The sequence below is a fragment of the Lampetra fluviatilis genome, chromosome 53 (assembly GCF_964198595.1).
Source record: "Lampetra fluviatilis chromosome 53, kcLamFluv1.1, whole genome shotgun sequence".
NCBI classification, from domain to species: domain Eukaryota; kingdom Metazoa; phylum Chordata; class Hyperoartia; order Petromyzontiformes; family Petromyzontidae; genus Lampetra; species Lampetra fluviatilis.
In genome coordinates, this window is record NC_136327.1 from 9,424,850 (window position 1) to 9,445,597 (window position 20,748).

General features: G+C 50.6%; 2 protein-coding genes across 2 annotated transcripts in view; one reads left to right on the forward strand and one right to left on the reverse strand.

Moving 5' to 3' along the window:
- The window catches only part of LOC144949372 (FERM domain-containing protein 5-like), a 62,890-nt gene extending 59,947 nt beyond the window's left edge, over window positions 1-2,943 (forward strand). The window contains exon 14 of the mRNA XM_078879374.1: window positions 381-2,943. Within this exon, the coding sequence (XP_078735500.1) occupies window positions 381-1,183 (803 nt within the window). The 3' untranslated portion in view covers window positions 1,184-2,943. The remainder of the gene's footprint in view (window positions 1-380) is intronic.
- A 1,220-nt stretch (window positions 2,944-4,163) lies between these two features.
- Window positions 4,164-20,748, reverse strand: part of WDR76 (WD repeat domain 76) — a 29,173-nt gene continuing 12,588 nt past the window's right edge. The window contains exons 8-16 of the mRNA XM_078879373.1: window positions 19,853-19,945; window positions 18,618-18,803; window positions 14,039-14,200; window positions 13,297-13,424; window positions 12,844-12,945; window positions 10,394-10,561; window positions 8,712-8,765; window positions 6,822-6,946; window positions 4,164-6,198 (exon numbers count right to left, since the gene is read on the reverse strand). Coding sequence (XP_078735499.1) covers window positions 6,029-6,198; window positions 6,822-6,946; window positions 8,712-8,765; window positions 10,394-10,561; window positions 12,844-12,945; window positions 13,297-13,424; window positions 14,039-14,200; window positions 18,618-18,803; window positions 19,853-19,945 — 1,188 coding nt within the window. The 3' untranslated portion in view covers window positions 4,164-6,028. The remainder of the gene's footprint in view (window positions 6,199-6,821; window positions 6,947-8,711; window positions 8,766-10,393; window positions 10,562-12,843; window positions 12,946-13,296; window positions 13,425-14,038; window positions 14,201-18,617; window positions 18,804-19,852; window positions 19,946-20,748) is intronic.

The following is a 20,748-nucleotide window of genomic DNA, read 5'->3' on the forward strand; positions in this document are numbered from 1 at the left end:
CACATGATTGTCACTGGTGTCGGCCGTGAGTGGTAATCGAATTTGGCTATTTGGTCGGTTTGTATATTTGGAGTTTTCATGTTCTCCCCGTGGTCGGATCGATTTTTCTCCTGGTCCTTCAGAAAAAAAATGTTCCCTCCACATTTAGAAACATTCATTTAAGAGAATTTGGCTACTGCTATAAATTTCCACGTGATAAGCCACTTCGTTGAGCTGTCATTTGTGGCCAGGTTGCTTCTGAAAAAGAGCTACACGCTCAGTGGGCCTTATCTGGTAAAATGAAAAAAATAGGTTTAAAAAGTTAAGGTTGCAGTGCAGCGCAGTGCTAACCGTTGCGCCACCACTCGCCCGCACCCTGCCCTCCTCCCGTTGTGGCTCAGACCTGGGCTTCCCAGACGAGGACAGCCACTCAACGCCAGTGCCGCGCCAGCGCAACGGTGACGCCGCCGATCGCATCTCCGTCAGTTGCCTGGAGCTCAACGTTGCACGGACGCACAACCACCACCAGCAGCAGCCTCACCGTCACCCGCAGCACCATGTGCAGCTGCAGCACAAGCATCTCACGCAAAAGCAGCAGCAGCAGCGAAATCAGCAGCAGAATCTGCAACAGAACAGCCACCAAGGCCAGGCATACAGGCAGCAGCAGCAGCAGCTGGTTGTAGAGGTGCCAGTTGCGGAGGCCAAGCGGGGCCATGCTGGGACCCAGGAGCCACCGAGTCAGGGCCACCCCGTGCCGGACACCGAGAGTCAATCGGAGGAGCCGACGGAGGACGGGGAGACGCCGGAGGGGAGGGAGTTCCCTGCACCGGACGCGGACTGGTGCGAGGCCGACTTCGATGAGAGCGCCCTGCAGGAGGCCGAGGAGGAGGAGATGGACGAGGTGTCGCGGCTCACGGACCGCAACCTGGCACTGCTGACGGCCGGCCGCGACCGCTACGGCCGAGTGGCGCGCGCGGGCCTGCGCGCCGTGCTGGCGGCGTGCGCCGTCGTGCTGGTCACCGTGCCGCTGCTGCTGGTGCTGCTCGAGTCGCCGCTGGACGTGGCGCTGCTCAGAGACCTCAGGCGGACGCCCGAGTTCATGCAGTTCCACGTCGAGTACTTCTGCCCCATGCAGCGCCGGCTGGGCGCCACCTTCCGCTCGCTGGCCGGCAGCGTGGACGAGTCGTGCGACCACCTCGATTAGGCCCCCGAGGGAGCGGTAGGGAGGGGGTTGGTGACTTGCGTACGAGACTCGGTTCCTGGCCTCTCGAGCTCTCGCCCGGTTTAAACAAAAATCAGTGACGCTCGGGCCTCGCGGACTCCCACGGCGGTTGAATGGCGCCGCCGGCCCGCCCACAAATGGAGGAGTCCTCCCAGCAGGGAAGCGGCACGCCGCACTTAGCAACGCCCTGCTCGCTCTAGCGCGTCCACGATCCCTTTGTCGCGGAAGAGCGGCGAGGAGGCGTCGTGCCGTTTGGTTTCCTCGAGATGTGCGGATCGACAGGTCCCCGCGTGGGCAACCCCGCTTAGCCCATCTGCCCCTGTGCACCGCTCATCACCCAGGGGCCCCGCCGGGCCCCGTTTCCCCAGCGGCTGGCTGCCGCTTCTCCCTGCACGCAGCGTGCCTTCGCCTGAACTCTCTCTCTCGGTGGTGACCGAAGTCACGCAGCGATGCTGTTACGGTGATGTGACTTAACTTATTTTATATTTGATCTTTGTTCTCGCTTTGTAACTCTTCCTTTTCACAGCCAGTTTTTTGTTGTTGTTTCTGTATCAGTCCTAATCGTACGAATTTTTCCATCCCGTGACTCGCTTTCTAATTAACGACAAGTATTAGGCGGGCACGATATTACACATAAGCGTTGGAGCGAGGGTGGCACGGCAGGGAGAGATGAGGTGGGGCGGGTGGGTAGCCGGGTGCCATGGCAACGCGCGGGAACTCTCAGCCCCCCCCCCACTGGTGCAGTGGATTATCGGTCACGCCACGGCATGGATTATGGTGCAGAGGCCGCTCCGTGCCCCCCGCCACTCCCTGCGATTCTCCTGAATCCGGCGGCAGCGCCGCGGAGCTTTGCAAACGTGGCCGGGAGCATGGTACGATACTTGTTGCTGCGTTTGATTATTGAAATACACTTAATTTTTTGGCAATATATTTAATAGACTTATTTGGTAAAGCCTCAGCTATTGCCGACATATTCAATAACGTGTTGAATATGTTGTCGTTGATAATTGAGGATATACGAGTCTGGTTAAATACATTTCCGAAAAGCGAATGTGTATAAATGATCAAACAAAGCAAGGAATATCATGCGATATTTAGCTGCACTTGGCCTGCGCCTGGCAAGATCGGAGCAATCGATCGCACGAGCTAACCAACCCGAATCCAACATGGACACAACACGAGCCACGTGCGCGAGTTGCCAATGCAGTAGGTGCAAGTGGCGTACTTTATACGTTTGATGATTGAAAACGTTTAAAACACCACCTTGATTTGCCGATGGCATATTTTGTCGATAACCGAGGACACATTAAGTAAAGTATTTTAACACGTCATTGATAATACTAAATATGTTTATTAAATATATCATCCAAAAATCAAACGTGTAAAAGGTCAAACGTAGCAACAAATAAAATGCTATCCAGGAGCGGTGGCGAGCACATGGCACAGGCGCGCGCACGCGGTGCCTGTGCCGCTTCCCGCACCGCGATCTCAAACCGCGTAGCTCGGCCGCTTCTCTGCGCTGTGAACAGCACAGCTGCAGCCGACTTGAACGAGCGGCAACTTGTGTGTGGCAGCGATGTCCGTGCAATATAGAGAGGGGCAACAACATCGTGGCGCACGGTGACAGACCGACTCGACATGACCTGTCGTTCGCTCAATACGCGGCAATGGTTGTACAGGTATTTAAGAGTGGCGGGGGGGGGGGATAATAACAGCCCACCTGGCAAGCAGGTACTGTGTTGGTTGCGGTTAGGTCGTGTTTTACTGCGGTTATTTTAATAAACCTGAAATCTCGAACCCCAGCTGCTGAGACTGCATCGCACCAAGATTGCTGTGAGCAGCACAAGGGACACGTGGTGCCACGGGGAAGAGGGCGGCTTAACAGATTGAGGGTGGAGCAACACAACCGAATACAAACCCTGGCCCTACCTGAGTCACCAGCTAGCCACTAGGACTAGCCGCCCTCTGATCCCAACCAATGAAACGTTCGTACTAGCCGCCCTCGGACCCTATCCAGCCAAAAGTGCCAGCCGCCCTTTGACACGAATCATCTAGCCACTAGTACTAGCTACCCACTAACCATAACCAATTAGCCAACCAGTCACTAATATGAGCCGCCCTCTGACCCTAATCAACTAGCCACGAGTAAAAGCCACCCGTTGGCCCGAACCAACTAGCCAATCACTAATACTAATGAACTAGTCAGCCAGCTACTTGTACTCGCCCTCTGACCTTAACCCTAAAAAATTAGCCACTAGTACCAGCCCCCTTCTGATCTTAACCCTAACTAGCCACTATTACAAGTCGTCCTCTGACCGTAACCAAGTAGCTACTAGCCCCCTCTGACCCAAGCCAATTTTCCAACTAGCCACGAGTACTAGCCACCCACTGACCGTAGCCCTAACTAGCCAACTCCTCACTAGTACTTGCCCTCTGACCCCAACTCCTAACAAAGTCGCCAACTAGCCACTATTACTAGCCACCCTCTGACCCAAGCCCTAATTAACTAAGCAACGAGCTACTCGTCTTGGCCAGTCTACTAACCCGACCACCTCGAGTGCATTTCCAAGGCCCTGTTTTGTTAGCTCTCCTGCTCTGGTTTTATCAGCAACCCACCCCGAGGATCGTAGGGTACCCGTGGATGCGTGACCTCCGGCACGGACCTATGACCTGGGAACAGGGGACGGGGGTCCAAGTGTTCAGCCCGGTGCAGGTGCCACGACCACCCGTCGGTCAGCTCCGGGCCCTGGCCCCTGGCCCCAGGTCTTCCCTTCCTTCTGTGCCACGTGGTCTCGCCAGGGCCCAAGAGCTACTGGACATCTGTGAAAACTACTGGACATCTGTGAAAAAAAGCTTTAGAGCTCATCGGATTCTTTCAGTAAAAATCCATATTCATTCCGAGCTAAAAGGAATCAAGCTGCACAGCAGTCCATTAAGGGAACCTCCATACATGTTAGGGGATTTGTACTCAACTGGGAGAAGTGAGCGCGTGACAGATGTATGCGCCGGGCCCAAGGAGCCGACGGTCATGCGAGACTGTGGCTGGTCGTATGTGCAGGAGCTGGACACCCAGGTGCTCGTGTTCCAGTTCACGTAAAAGCAATCACGCTCCTGCGTGGCCGTGCCACTCTTTAAGGTGTTGCCAATATTTCACGAAAACCACCGCACCAATCCGATAACCGGCACTGGCCGGCCGGCCGGCTGGCAGGGTGTACACGCGGTGACGTGCTTTCGCAATGGGCTAAGCGGCTTATCGTAGATTTAAGTGAAAACACGCGAAGGGTCCAAAAAAAAATGCAACGTTTATTATGCTTCCCAGGCAAAGCAGTTAAGGAGCTTATCAGCACCCGTGAACACGAAGTGAGTGGAGCGCGGCGGTTAACTGTGTCAGTGTCTCTCCATCCATGTAAAGACCACCGCGCTTGAATGGGTGCAGCACCCAGGCCCTCGGGAACGTGCACAGCTCGTGGTTTGCGAGCGCACGCCGAGCAGGTCGAGAGGCACGTGCCTGCCTAACACACAAGGCGACAAAGGCCCTCACTATACTGTGACCTTAGGCTTCATCCATACCCCTTGAAACAATGCCCACTGGGCATATTAATATAATTAACCACGTCGTTTGACGAACACTTACATTGCATAAAACACCAAAGGGAATTTCGCCCGGTCGATTTAATTCCAGGCGCGTTCAAGGGACAAGCACTTGAGGTGTTTGATGCAAGTGGCCACGTAACTGTAAAGATGTTTGCCACAAGGCGCCTCTGGACACATCTTGCTCGGTGTCGTTTAAAGCAGCGGGATGTATACGGGGAGGCTTTTCGTGGGTGAACGAGCGTTGAAAAATCGTGATGTTGACATTAACACGGACGGGGGAAACTCTGCGGTTAAGCACAGACATCGTCAATCTCACGAGTGGCCGCTGGCGTAAGAGCAACACACACACGTTGCCACCGCCGCTGTGCAGGAGTCACTCTCATACAGAGAGAGGCGCAAGGAGGACACACGTGACGAGCACTAAGGCAGCAGACGTGGAAGTGAGCCGGCAAAACCGGAGGACCCAGAGAAAACCCACGCACGGCGAGGGGGAAATACTCGATCCTACACAGACGGAACAGGTGGAGTCCACCATTTTGGCTGTACCGCCTTCTTCTGGCGAGCCATGGTAAAGCAACTACTCAACTTCCACGGGAAGGGGAGTTCCAGAATATTTGTGCGATTCACCAGCTCTCGTTGCTGCCACCGCAGTGCTAGGTTGCAGGCTACGCGTGGCGTAGCTGCCACAGCCGCCGCCGCCCGGCAGCAGCTGAACTTAAAAAGGAAACAAGTCGCCCACATGTTCCACGTGGCGGCAACTGCAAGCTTGTCTTGGGTGAGCAACGCTTTTAAGTCGAACAGCCCGAGCTCAACGAATCAAATGCACAGCCGTGCGATTTGTTATGGAGACCTCTCGGATTTTGGATAAAAGTACCACCCAGATTGTAAACTACTGATTTAGGGAAGCAACCCTGGAAAGATACAACAAAACAACACCTATGGTCTCCACGCTGAAAACAAAAACATACGCGCACGAGGCAACTACACTTCACCCCCGAGTGAGACTCGATGCATTCTTTTCCATGTCGCTCGCCCTGTGTTGGTCACCCAGTCCTGTTCGCCCCGTCCCACTCTCTCCATCTCGTCCGCACCGTCTCATCTGCCCCATTACTCTACAGGCGGCATTCGTTTATAATTTGTACCGATCATAAAGAACAGATTCTCCAGGGGTGACTCGACACAAGGGGCGTATGAATCGATGTTGATTGGGGAAATCGCTCCGTGTCCCCGAGCTTACACGGTGCCGGCGGCGGAATCTTGGCACAGCGATCCGGACAAGCCAGCAAACAAGTGCACCTTCCCGCTCGAGTTGCAGGCCACGAGCACGGGTCGCGTCGGGTGAAAGGTGATCACCGTGCAGATGCTCGATATCTCCTCCTTCCCCACCACCAGAAGCTTCTGCCCTGCATTCGTGCGAAAGAATCCAAGTATAAGAGGCAGGATGCTTCCCCACAAGAAAGCGACGCACGCGGACATTGGGGGGGCTCACGCTAACGATGGGACAAGTTTTCTAACGACGCAAGATCGAGAGGTCATTGTGGCCTAAGCTGCCCATGTCTCCACCACACCTCACTGCCAACGCATTCTACCCCCTGCTAGATCCTGCAGCTGCCGCGCAGAAGACACGCGGACCTCCAAGGTAACGCATCGTCTGATCGTTGGTCTTCCCCTTGATCGCCGAACTCATGGAGGCCACTCCGATGCCTGTCTCGCTAACACGCACTCCCAGCGCACACGTCCAACCCCGCTTAATCATATCTCCAACATTTAGCAGGTCACTCTGACAAATTGAGACAATGTCCTAGTCTCTTGAGGTTACACCTGGTTACACAACATAAACTCGAAACCTGCCATGTTCTCCTCGGGGACAACGAGGGGGTAGGGGGACGACGAGGGGGTAGGGGGACGACGAGGGCCAGGGGACGACGAGGGCTAGGGGACGAGGGCTAGGGGGCGGCATGGGGTAGGGGACGGCGTGGGGATAGGGGGCGATGAGGGGTAGGGGACCAAGTGTTGGCCTCCTCACCTGTGGCTGAGAAGACGTCGAGGTGGCGTGGCCACTCCATGCTGCCGCACATCCACATGTCCTCACCACCCGGCACCCACATGGCTCTCATCGGCACAAGCCATCGGCCCGTGTGGTTATTATGGCTGAGCACAATGGCAGGACCGCCACAACACCTTGTCATCGTCGTCATCACCATAATCATTTTCATCACTCATCATCGCTATCACCCCTCCAATAATAACTTGTAATGTGCACAGTATTTGCTCACTCCCGTAGACAGAGGACGACTCAGTGGCGCGAGAAGGAACCACAGACGAGCCGGAAGGCAGCAACGGCCACGTGACCAGGAGCCGACGATGACAATAATTGCCCAAGCTCTGCGGTTCTCTATATGTTAAGGTGTTATCAGCCAATTAATGAGTGTTTGCATGTGGGAGGAAACCGGAGCACCCGGAGAAAACCCAAGCGTGTGAGGGGGCAACACACTATCCCATACAGACAGAACAGGGAAGTATCACAACCTCTGTGTGTGATCTACCAAACCTCTCTGCTACCGCCCAACAGCACTGGATCACAGGCAGCAACGTGCAGCGTAGACACCACCGTGCGCGGTATTCAACCATCACGCTTGTCGCACTCGTCACACCAACATGCTCACCCGACAGCGGGTGAATGTTTAACAGTAGGCATTGTAAATGTTACGATGTTTGTCCACATGATGATATTATTGAGTCGTTGCTCCTTGAGAGCTCAGTGTTTGTAGGTTACGAGTGTTCGGAGCCGCGTGTGTGGAACTCGTGTTCATGGTCATTTACACAAAGCAGAATGCAGAGGGGTTAATGCCGATGGTCAATGCCCCGTGTAACTGCCTTGCCACGTGACGGAACTGCAGAAGTTGTCATTATTTTATTGTGCAATTATTAATCACGTAATCAGAGCGAAGAAAGCTTGGCCAATTATGCCGACAAAATCATTCAGCAGACATTTTCGCCTCCATCCCATATCTGTCCTTCCAGAAAATAATAAAGGTACTGTTTTCATATCCCATCAGCCAACACGGCCCTCCTTATGTCAGATAAAAATGGGGTCACCTTCGTTCAACGCAAGAAAAACTCTGTACCGGTTTAAAACGTATAGTGTCTTATCGGCAACGTCAGGCTTGCTAGAAACATGGTGAATTTCCAGATGTTTAAAGGCAAGACAACCTGTTCTAGTTCAACACAAAGACAAAGATCCCCCATATAGCCTTAAGACTGTTGGGGAAAGAGCTGTTAGCGAGCACCTATGAAGGCCAGCACGGTACACGAAGGGGTGGGTGGCCAGCACCACGCCCGGCCACATTTGTCTCCCCAATGCCGATGTTTACACACCGCACCAGGTACTCATTTTAGGATGAGTCGATATAAATGGGGCCCAGAACCGGTTCAGATAATCGTCACTGGTGTTGAACTCGGGTTGCCGGGTTCGTAGCTCCCCACAAACCTATATGACAGATGTACACAACACAATCATCCTAATTGGCCGCCACTGGCTCATTAAACACGTGAACGCCGTGGGTCCTCACGGGATCCCAAATATATGCAGAGTATCATAGAGATACATAAGGATTCTAAGATAGAGACATTAAAGACAAGCCACAGTAGTGTGATTGTAGCCATGCAACCCAAATCTGTGGAATATATAGTAAACCACTGTAGTCTGCGCTCTTTCAATGGAGGAAGAACAGAAAAACTACACAAACTCTCTCCTGAAGCCCTCTCGTCGTGGCCAGCAGACCTCGACATTGCCATTTAGCTCCTGAAAGTATTACTGCTGCCATCGTGCATAAGAAGAGAATACGGGCCATGGGTACAAAGAGGCCATCGCGGTGGTCGTGTGGTGTGCACGTGGCGCAAAATTCCCACTCACCATATCTTGGCGGTGCGAGTGATCTGCGAGCCCAGAACGCGGGTGTCGTACACACTGCACACACGTGGCAACAGAAGAGCACAGAGCTCCCACTGAGTAACACCATGACGCGTCATCATGGCTTCATTTGTTTTCAGATCATTTACCCAGGAAAGTCTCACCGGGTCTCAGGCCCTTTTTTCAAAAAGATCCTGCCAAGTCTTTGCAGAATGGAGGCATTGTTGCTGATGCTGCTGTATAGTCCCAAATTTGTAAGTAATTTTCAGCATCATTTTTGCAGCATTGGGATGTTTGTTTGGCCAATACCGGCTACATTTTGTATAGCTATAAGAGAAAACTGGAAAACCTGGAGGAAGCCCATGCAGAACAGGAGGAGAGAACATACAAGCTCCACTCACTCAACTCCACACACTCACAAAACACTCCTCACACTCTGCAGAACAGATCAGAGAACATAGAAACTCCACGCAGAGACGTGCCCGAGTAGGGAATTGAACTCGGGCTCTTCTTGCCGCACGACAACTGTGCTGGCACCACCATGCCGCCCGGGCTAACGCGTCACTACCTCTATTGAGGAGCAGATATTCTCAATGAGTAGCCCTCTTTCTGCCCATGCTCCAGTCTTCAGTGATACACATCAGAGAGTGGCACTGTGCAGGTTTCTGTCGCTCGTTCAACACTAAAATACGACTCAAGTGTTTGAGTTTATTTTTTTATCCATAATAGAGGTTTTTTTCGGTTACATCGCGTAAATATATAAATGTGTCGTTAAAACCCACCACCACCCGACACAGCCAACTAGTAAGGGTTATCACGTAAACAGAATATGCCAATTGGTCACTAGTACAGCATACCGGTGCGTTGAAGAGCCAAGCCACATTTACAATCTGAGCACAACGCTTTGCCAGTAATTACAACTAGCTTCATCAAGCGACAGCCAAATTTGTTGATACATTTATATATTTACGTGATGTAACCCAAAAAAACCTCTATTATGCATGATATTGGTCGCGAAAGTCTACGTGTTAAACTTAATTTTTTTAGTTCTCACGAGAAATGATTTCAACATACGGGGTGACAAATTACACAGCTGTGTGATGAGAGGGACAGACGAGGTGCATTGGACTCGATCAGCACTAGCACCTCTAGGCGAGTGCCATCTTCTACAAAGGTTCATTCGTCTCTCTCGTGGGGTCCAGCACATTCTTATTTTCCCCAATTGTATCCCGGTTGTGCTACGGGCACAACCGTCATGCCACGAGATAAAGCAGTGCATGTATTGGAGACCAGCGTGCCGAAGGGGATATAACAGAACGACCTCTGACCCTTCAAGCTGGGGTACAAGCAGATGGATAGCTGAATGCATGTGCATCAGTGGGGAGCGGTAATGCAGCGTTTAGCGTGCTGCGCTACGAACCCGGCGACTCGAGTTCGACTTAACCAGTCCTGGGCCTCCTCTAGGTCGACTCAGCATTCAGAATCAGAATCTTTATTTAAATGAGTACCTAGCGCATCAGCACTAGGGAGACAAAGGTGACCAGGCGTGGTCCTGACCACTCACTCCCTTGTGTGCCAACCTTCAAACATGCTCGCTAACAGCGCTTACTCCAACAGTCTGTTGAAGGCTATAGACGGGTGGGGGGTTGGATCTTTGTCTTTGCTTGTCCAGACTCATCTCTCACTGCATGGAGTTGTCAATGGAGGTGGTGAGCAGGCGGCTGCCGGTGAGCGGTGAGAAGTACGCCGAGTGCACCACGCGGCTGTGCTGCTGTAGCACGGCGACGGCGTTGGCAGCGGTGCCGCTGCGTTGGCCCACGCCCATCGCACGGACGTCATGGATCTGTACGGTGCTGATCGCACAATGACGCCACAAACCGCACCACACCTTATCTCATCTATATTTACACAGCACATTTTCCGAGGTGCTTTACAGCAATTATAACATTGTACGCAAGATGGTAGTGTTTTAAGATGAAGAATGGAGTTATTAAAAGTGGTGGTGTAGTTTTAGTGACGGGAGAACAGCGTTAAGGAGGGGTTGGAGTATGCCTGGTTGTTGCAACCGCGATCATCGACTCTCACGACTTGGGGTTGGGATCACAGATCCAGGAACATCTCAACTCCAGTTTACACAGGCCAGCACCAGTTACATTTCTGTGATTTTTTTTGCAACTACAAAAACGTTAAAACCCACACACATACATTGTAACTGGTATTGGCCAAAACATCCCAATGCTGATAAATAAATTACCTGAAAATTAACTAATTGTGGATTACACATCGCAGGCGATCATCGCCCACCCCTCCCCCCCAATCCATTGCGAAACTTTGGCAAAACCTACCTGAAAAATTGTCAGGAAACCCACTGAATCTTTTCTGGGTAAACAAACATCTTAAATTAAAAGAATAATAATCATGATGCTGCGGCCAATTATCATTTGTCGACGTGTGGATCGTTCGGGTTGCGAAATAACCGTTAATTTAACACGTGTCCTTAACACAAACCGTGCTTGCGACGGAGGAAATGAAACAGGACATTCATTACATCACGCTCATATCCATGCCATGCACGCACACTGCAGCAATGGTTAAGCTGCTGCTCCTCACTCGTGCCCCGGTGACCGATTTACAGGAAACACAGGCACCCTTCACCCCCCACCACCGTATGCACGTAGCGAATAAAATACTTCCTTATACCCTAGTTAACATCTGCTCTGCATTATCCCTCTCGTTACCCCGGATATGATGTGAATTTATAGCGCTGCCTTGGCCGTGCCGTCATACTTCAGAGCTCGCTTCTAATAGGACCAACGGCAAATATATATATTTTTTTATCAGTCAAGAGTTCGAGGTCAAATAAGCCAAATTTTTCTGGACGGCATAAACCCCAATCCTTAAACCACCACTGTGAGCTGTCCCATCATTAGCTGCTGCTGTGCCCTCTAGAACGTCTAAGCAAACGAAAACTGAGGTCAAGTAAATTCAAGTTCCAATAAGAGAGACGTATAATACCCTTCTTATTCGTATGGCCGATGTAGATGTAATTTTACATTGAGGTGGTTATAATGAGCCAGATGATTACATTAGTAGCAGAGTGTATTTCTGTGGCAATACCTCCTTCATAGAGAGCTCTGGGTGAGTCTATGGGATTCATTGTGAAGCTATAGCCTCTGTTTTCTTATTTGTATGGCCGATGTTGATGGAGATAAAAAAAAATATTTTTACAATGAGGTGGATGATGAACCAGACGACTTCATTAGGAGTAGAGGAGTGGTGAATAATCGGTGATGACCTCTCTCCCTTCATATTCGTGAAATGGGCATTCAGTCTACGTTATAAGTTCCATGGTTCTGTCTGAATTACGACCACAGTCTCTGCACACTGCCAGAGGATTTTATATTTGTGCATCAACAACAACATCATCATCAGCTATCAGCATCTGTTGCTGCCGTGGTTGTGCGGCGGTAGTGGTTTTGGGGTTGTGGCCCAGAAGCTTTGCAAAATATCCAAGCCAGAGATGTACTGCGCCGGGTCTTTCACATGGTATTTATGACCTCCCAAGCATTGACTTAAGCCCCACCATGTGACCACGGCCAAGCGTCATTGGGAATCCGTGTAAACACAGGGAACCCAGGCAACCTACAACCACCTCTTCACAGAAGCTGAGACTGGGCTACCAATCAGCTAGGACTATGTAACAACTGATGCTCTGACATGGGTTAATGACAACCGAATCACAAATACACCTCCGAACGTAAATACAGTAGCGTTTGTTATTCATCACTGCCACTGTTATCATCAATAAGAAACGTATTCACATCCGGCCTAAGTGCAACTACCATGATCATAAAGCTATAAAACTGTTGGTAAATCTCAACCACATATCTAATCTATGGATCAGGCCTTATGTGAGTGTTGCATTGCCTTGCTGTGCTGAAGAAGTCTCACAAGCATTTATTTTCTCTTGATTGAGCAGCGGTAAGGGCGGGTGGCGAGGAGTGAGAGTGGGTGGGTGAGCGTGAAGCGTTCATGAGCAGTAAGGGTGGGTGGGTGGGTGGTGAGGGCAGATGGTGAGCGGTGTGGGTGGGTGAGCGGGCGGTGAGGGTGGGTGGTGAGAGGTGCGCACACTCACCAGTCGGTGGACGCCGTCACAAAGTAGTGCCTCTGCGTGGGGTGCACGTGCACTGAGTGGACCCTCTTCTGGTGCACCATCCACTGCTGCTCGCCACACTTCCTGCGAGAAGACAGCAACGTGGCCACGCTCGGCTGTGTTGGGAGGGCGAGGTGGCGGGCGAGGTGGAGGGCGAGGTGGCGGGTGACATGACGGGCGAGATGGCGGGCGAGGTGGGGGGCGAGGTGGCGGGCGAGGTGGCGGGCAAGGTGTTGAAGGAGGTGGCGGGCGAAGTATTGAGCGAGACGGCGGACGAGGTGGTGCGTGAGGTGGCAGGCGAGGTGGTGCGTGAGGTGGCAGGCGAGGTGGTGCATGAGTTGGCAAGCAAAGTGGCAGGCGAGTTGGCGGGTGAGACTGTGGAGCAAGAGCGCCGGTGGAGACAGGCCCTCCTCCCGCACCCAGCGGGAGCCTCACCTTGGGCTCCTGCAGTCGACGAGCTCCACGGCGCCGTCGCAGCGGCCCACCAGCAGCGAGGCACCATCCTCAGACTGGAAGTCGAAGCTGGTGAGGCCCACAGGTGGACTTGATTTGCCGGCGTACACCTTGGGACAACCACAAGATGGACGAGTAAAATGAAGAGACGCCACAGGCGGACGAGGGGCATTTCCACTCATCGTGAATGCAGATGAACGGTGAGTACAACTATCTCTCAGGCTTCAAGCATCTTTGCAAAACCAATTTCCTGCAAAAATGCATGGTGGCCATCTTGTCATCAATGACCATCAATACACTGAACAAAATTTAAGGAACCAACCGGCACGGCCGAGACAGAGAGGCCACTGTAGAATGGTGTCGTCCAGTCTAGGACTGGCCAGCAGCCGTCCCAAGTTGTCACAGTCGAGGACGAGGTTGCTGCTGTGTCATCCCAACTAATTTTCAGGTAATTCTTCAACAGTGGGATGTTTGGCTGATGCCAGTTACATTCTGTGGGTTTTTGGAAGAAAACCGGAGAACCCATGTAGCAGTGGGAGAAAGCACAAACGACTCACGCACACTCCGCTCACACACTCATCACGCTCACTCTGCATCACAGTTGTGAGAATATAGGAACTCCACACGCAAAGGCACCAGAATCGGGAACAGAACCCAGGTCCCTTCTTGCCGCGAGCCGCAAGTGTTACCACAGCGCCACCCCCACCCACCCACCCACGCGGACCTCATCGAAGACACCGTGGTGCAGATCGGCGCAGCGCAGCGAGTCGTCCAAGCTGCTCGAGTAGAGACGCGTGCGCTGTGTCGGCGGGAAGCACAGGCACGACACGCGGTCGACGTGCGGCCGGAACAGAGTCACAGCGGCGGCCTCCCCCGGCGACGAGTCCTGCAAGCAGTTGCGGAGGGTGAGCCCAGAAATTTAGCAACCCCTGCTGATTGGACGTGCGTGGACGAGAAGTTAGATATCAAAACTATGTTATATTACCAGTTAAGGCCAACTGAGCTATATAGCTCTTTTTTCAGAAGCAACCTGGCCACAAATGATAGTTCAACGAAGTGGCTTATTACGTGGATATTTATGACAGCCAAATACTCTAAACGAGTGTTGATTTTAAATGTAGAGGGAAACCCCTGAGGACCCAGAGAAAAAGCCACGTGATCACGGGGAGAGAGACACCACAAACTCCAATAATACAGGTGTCAGTGTTGGGGTTGAACCCACAAAATCCTTCATACGAGAGTTCAATGAAAAAGTCCAAGTGACTTCCTGCTCACATGCCTCAATAGGCATCTGTGCTCATCTCCTGAGCAAGTGGTGAAAATTCCACGTTTCTATGGTGGGGGACAACCAATGCTAACTTCCCCACGAAGTGGTGCACACTTATCAACCCTGCAGTGATGCTGGGCAACATTAACGACCCAACCAGGAGTTGAACTCGCGACCGCTCGACTACGAGCCACTCGCTCTACCACTGTGCCACTTGGACGGTTAAATAATAAGAATTTTTTACCACATAATGTAAAACACAATAAAATACTAAATCGAAACATGAACTTTGATTTCATATTTGGATTCAGCATGCTCTAACATCTCCAAATTTCTAGATTTGAAGCTTTCGTGACTGCAAGGATCCATACTCTTTGCTTTTTTCGGTAAAGTCACGTAGGTTAAAAAGGAAAACAAATAAACTAAATCACGACGTTTCGGAGGCAACACAAGCCTCCGTCTTCAGGTGGAACCGTCACAGCAAAAATTACTGTTACCGAAAAAACCAAAGAGTATCTCCAAATTGACTAACTTTTGTAAATGGAATGAAATAAAAGTTTAAAACATTCTGTCCTGAATTTTGGGTGGCCCAAAATCTCATATTTAGGTTTTTAGCATCGGTTAGTTGTAAGCACACACTGGACTGACTGTAGGTGTGTGAAGTGGCAGCTTCCTAACCCTTCTAGAACATCAAAAGAATCAGTCTGTGACAGCACCATATGCCAAGTCAGTAAAATTGTATTGGGCTGCCCCCTGGTGGTCCATCTCAACACATCCGTCAATTACAGAACAAGCTCCTCATTCGAGACCAAAAAATCATCGCACACCTGCTCTGGGCTTTGACATTCCTACGCCTAAATCGTCATTGCTGTAACTATCAACCAGAAGTAAACATCAACAGGCCAATGCACCACAGCTCCTCCACGAATGGAAAATTAAAGACGCATGGCCAGTGTAACTGTGGCCATGCGACCCAAACAATGGACCATATATTAAACACATATAGACAAATATACACAGGGAGTCATAGAGATACATAGGAATTCTGAGATGGAGACACATTAAAGACAAGCCACAGTAGTGTGATTGTAGCCATGCAACCCAAACCTGTGGACTATGTAGTAAACCAGTGTAGTCTGCGCTCTTTCAACAGAGGAACAGAACAACACAAACTCTCTCCTTAAGTCCCCTCGTCATGCCGAGCAGACCTCGATATTGGGCATTCAGCTCGTGAACATCTTGCTGACATGTATGTCTTTGCACCTCTGATTAGCAGGGTTGGCTATATATGGTGCAAAAGAAGTTCAACGTGTGTGTGTTGAACTTCTTTCGTACAATACGTAGCTAACCGTGATAATCAGAGGTGCGGGAGAACACAACAAAATATCGTTGTGGCCATGAAAGAAAATGTTTATATTTCGATTTAAAGCTTTCGTGACTGCAGGGATTCATCTTCTTGGTTCTTTCGGTAAAATCACGTAGAAGGGAAATAATAAAAAAGTAGAGTTTTATTATTTTATTATTTCCCTTCTACGTGACTTTACCGAAAGAACCAAGAAGAAAAAGGTTTATAGTTGGCAACATTTTCGACAATGGCGCTCTTTCAAAGCACATAGAAAGGCCAGAGAGAAAGAGTGGCTAAGAGTTGGAGACTGCACTTTCTGACCATGGGTTCTGATGAGATTCAATTTACATTTTTTTCCTGATGAACAGGGTTTAAATAGGCCTATGAATAGTCACCATTAGTCGCTATTGAGTAACAAACCCTCTATGATTGGATCTCACCACTCGGACATCATAAGCATTAAATATCTATCTATCTTCTATTCTATATATAAAAGTCAAAAATTGTGGCGGGGTTTGTGGGTTTGTGTGTGGGTTTGTGTGTGGTCGCACGCTTGGCTCTCCAACGGTGGGGTTGACGTAAATAAAAAATAGCCAGGTACCACGCCGTAAGCCCCGCGGTCAGCAAGCGCTATTCCTTTTTCACATCTGTCAACTTGAAATTAGTTTAATTAGCGATTTGTGCGCGCTTCGTTTTTATTTATTTATTTATGACGCGTGCACGCCCGTACCAACTCACGCGCCTTTGGTGGGTTGAACGGCCCATGCCAAGTCGCATGCCTTCGGTGGGAGTGAGGGAGACATTTTATTTCGCGTTAAAAATGCTATAAAAATACACTAAACGCCGACGTAAATTATTCACTCTGTGATGTCGTCCCCCAACCCCATGCGTGCAGTTATTACTACTGTAGGGGTTATTACGGGGAGAAGGGCGGACAGAAAACACAAGGGTGTCTGCACCCACACACGAGTGTCTACATCCACGTCCGCATCCGTTAATCCTGGGGGGCCATTGGGGCGCTGTGATCCCCCATAACTCCACCCCTCGCAGGGGATTCCTATAAAAGGCGGGGAGCCACAGAGCTCGGGGCCACGGTGGAAGAAGCTTACCAGTGAAGTCTGAAGACCAGGCAGAATAGGCCCTGGGACTCCCCTGTCTCGCTGCCCTTGTCAGGGCCGAGCAGGGTAAGCCAGTGGCGCGGCCCCAAGAGCTTCTGGACCTCTGCTCTTGTAAGAGCAAGGCTGGGTTAGCTGGGTGCCGGGATCCGTGCTTTACCAGGGCCGGATCAGATAGCCTCCCATAGCACTATTAGAGGAGGACTGGGAATAGGACAAGGGAAATAGTGCTAGGGGTGTTTTCCCATCTAGTACGTGTGAAGGGGCCGTTACCCCTTCAAGTATTGTTACTGCCCTTGAGTTGAATAAAAGAGTGTGCCTCGACTCCGTCGTCAGTCTCCCTGGAACTCACTACACTACTATATAGTCACTAGATGCTACCACTATAGGCCGTAGATATTACTGCAGAGTGGCCTGGGAGATCGTGGGGGGGTCAGGGGTAGCAGCCCAGCCCCAGCCTGCCAAGGTGCCACCTCAGCCGGCTGGACAATCTACGCGGGACTAGGCCTCACCACGCCACTGTCAGGTGAGTACTTTGTGCTATAGAGTCGATAAATACTGCTATAGAGTCAGCATGTACTACTGTAGTGATAGCAGGTACCACCCCAGTCGGTATGCACTGCTGTAATCATAGTAGGTCACACCACAGTCAGTATGCACTGCTGTAATCATAGTAGGTACCACCACAGTCAGTATGCACTGCTGTAATCATAGCAGGTACCACCAAAGTATACATTGCTGTAATCATAGCAGGTACCACCACAGTCAGTACGCACTGCTGTTAGATTTATAAGAGTAGTTATGATTTATAAGAGTAGTTATGAATTATTTTTAAAAGTCAATATATAAATATGAACATGCATTGCAAAGTATGAATACCAGTCACGTTTTGCCCAAATTAACATAACTATTTTTTATATGAAATGTCGCTTCTGTATAGTGACGTGAAGTTCATAGATCTGGCCGGAAACGCAAGAACAGACATGCTACAACAGCATTCACCACAGCTGTGGCAAATGCCCTTTTATTTTTTAACATTTCGGTCCTGTACATAGTCATGAGGATGCTGCCACTTGTGGTATAATGGTCAGCGCGCTAGACTGGCAATCCCAGAGGTCGCCGCTTAAGATTCTTCCAGCGTAGCAGTGGAAACATTGGTGCAGGTTTCTCAAATCTCCCCCAACTGCCTCTGTCCACCCAGCAGTATAAATGGCTACCACCAGAGTTAGTCGAACAGGAAGGGCTATGTGTGGGTGGAGTAAGGTGTGGGTGGCTACACCCACACCTCCTCCAATACGTCTGGTCAACATGGAAGAGTAGGCCAAATACCCTGCAGAGTTCACTCTACGTGGAGGGAGCAAAAAATTGCAGGGCTGCACCCTTACCTGCTTTACGAAGTCACGGTGCGTGTGGCATCACTTCAGTGCCACCATCGGTCACAACTGTAACCAGATCCATGCTCGTGGTTCAGTAACAGCTTCACACGCAGATGAGTTTACAGATGATGCTCAGCTCGTTCGTTAGTGGAGTGAAGTAGTCCCTTTTCTCACGACAATTCCCTTCGTGCTGAACTCACCAGGTCCCAGAAGACCACGTTGCCCTGGCTGTCCCCAGCAGCCACGAGGACGTGGTCCATGGTTGGGTGCACAGCCACCGAGCAGATTTTCTCCCTCATCACCTTGGCGATGCGGCAGTTGCCCTGACGCAACCCAAGTAGCCACGCAGATCCGCAAGGCTCGCGACCATCAGTCTCAACGATCTGCTTTGACGATACAAACACGTGCGCCAATCAGCACACCGGGTCACCCGTCCAAAAGACACAATCATCTTGCTTCGCGTGCCTCATTGGGTGAGTTTCATCTCCTGGAAAAGAGATTTTGACCGACTGACCAATGTGCTCGGCGCTAACAGGCACTTGCCCTCATGGCAGCTGTCCTCTGGTGGTGGCTATGCACGCACCTCTAATCTAGCAGTGTGGAGGCAGTGAGGGTTGGTGGATCGCAGAATTGTTGGGAAACTCCATTGCCGTGGACGTCGAAGAGCCATATCCTGGTTTGCCAAAAGGCAGTAACAACAAAAATGTCGACTCCACTCAATCTCTCTGATTAGGATAGTGTTCCCCTTACATGCGTGGGTTTTCTCTAGGTGCTCCGGTTTCCTTCCACATGTATAGACGCTCATTAATTTGGCTGATAACACCTTAAAATATAGAGGACCGCATTGCTGGGGCAAAAGTTGGCGCCGACTAATCGCGCGGTTGCCTTCCCGTTTGTCTGTGGTCCCTCGCGCCTCCGAGTCGTACTCTCGCTCCCTCTCACTATTCGTGTGAGCGAATACTGTGCGAGTTACAAAAGGGAATTATTTTTGTATTATTTCACTCGTCTACCCCAAGAACGCCTCACCGAGTCTACTCTTCTTCAGGAAGCTCCTGTAAACATGTTGCAGTCGGGGTGGGGGCAATATCGCTCTGTGCGATCCCAATTGGGTCATTTGCATTTTTCCACTTTTTGGATGTTTGGCCAATTCCAGTTGCATGGTTGTGTGTTGTTCTTCTAGTTCAGTGGTTCTTAACCTGGGGTGCACACACCCCCTGGAGGTGCGAGATGCCATTTCTGGGGGTGCGAGACATGCCAGATCTTTTTAGAAGGTAAATCATCGAAACAAAAAATTAAGCACGGAAACGTAAGTACAAAGGGGTGCAAGGCTGCAGTAAAGGTTAAGAACCACTGCTCTAGTTGATTCAACAGCTAGCGCGGAACCTACATCAGATGCAACACAAATTTCTGACGGCGCATACCTTTCCCCACTCACCTCGCTTTTCCTCCAAACCTCGAGTAGGGCATTCTGCTCCTCCGTGGACAGGTTGGTGGCCTCCATCTTCACTGGCCCGGATGCCCTGAGCTTCTGTGACAACAAACATGCAGTCAATGCGGGAGATCCACAGGCCGGTGCAGGACGCGTTGTGCGCATGTGTGTGGCCTTAACGTGCACATAGCCTGGCACAAGCGCCGTGGTGACATCACCGCCACTTAGTGGCGAATGGTGGTTGTTGATATTGTTGTGTGTGTGAGGTTTATTTTTATTAAATCAGGTGAAAACTCAGAGGACGAGGAATAGCTTCGTTTGCAAGGCGACCTGGGTCGCACTCAGGTGACAAAATTTGTAAGTTTTCGCAGCAAACATGATTAAAAATAGAGGGTTGGGTTGGACCACGTAATCATCTGAACGAATTTGTGTCGTTAAGAGCCTCTGCCACCGAATCACTGCCCAAACAAATTAAATAGCATTTATTGATGCACCTATTACTATTGTTTCGGCTCACTTACCGGTGAGTTACATAACAACAATCGCAATCACATCTAATTGCTACATATTTGTTTTTATATTTTTTGGGGAATTCTCACAACAAACTCACCACCACTACCACTGCTGCACCCACACTCCCACCTGGTCCACTACCCAAACAAGCCCTACCCTGTGTACGAAGGAAGGGGCAGGGCCGAAACAGAAAGAGGCGGGCCCTAAAGAAGAAGAGGTGTGGCCTAAAATAGAAAGGTGCAGAGCCAAAAGAGGAAGAAAATGCGTGGCCTAATAAGGAAAGAGCAGTGCCTAGAGGTTGACGAGTTACGTTCGCTGAAGGTGACTGTTCCATTCTCAAATTGTAAGCAAAAGTTCGCTAACTATAGGGCAGTCATAGACATATGAAC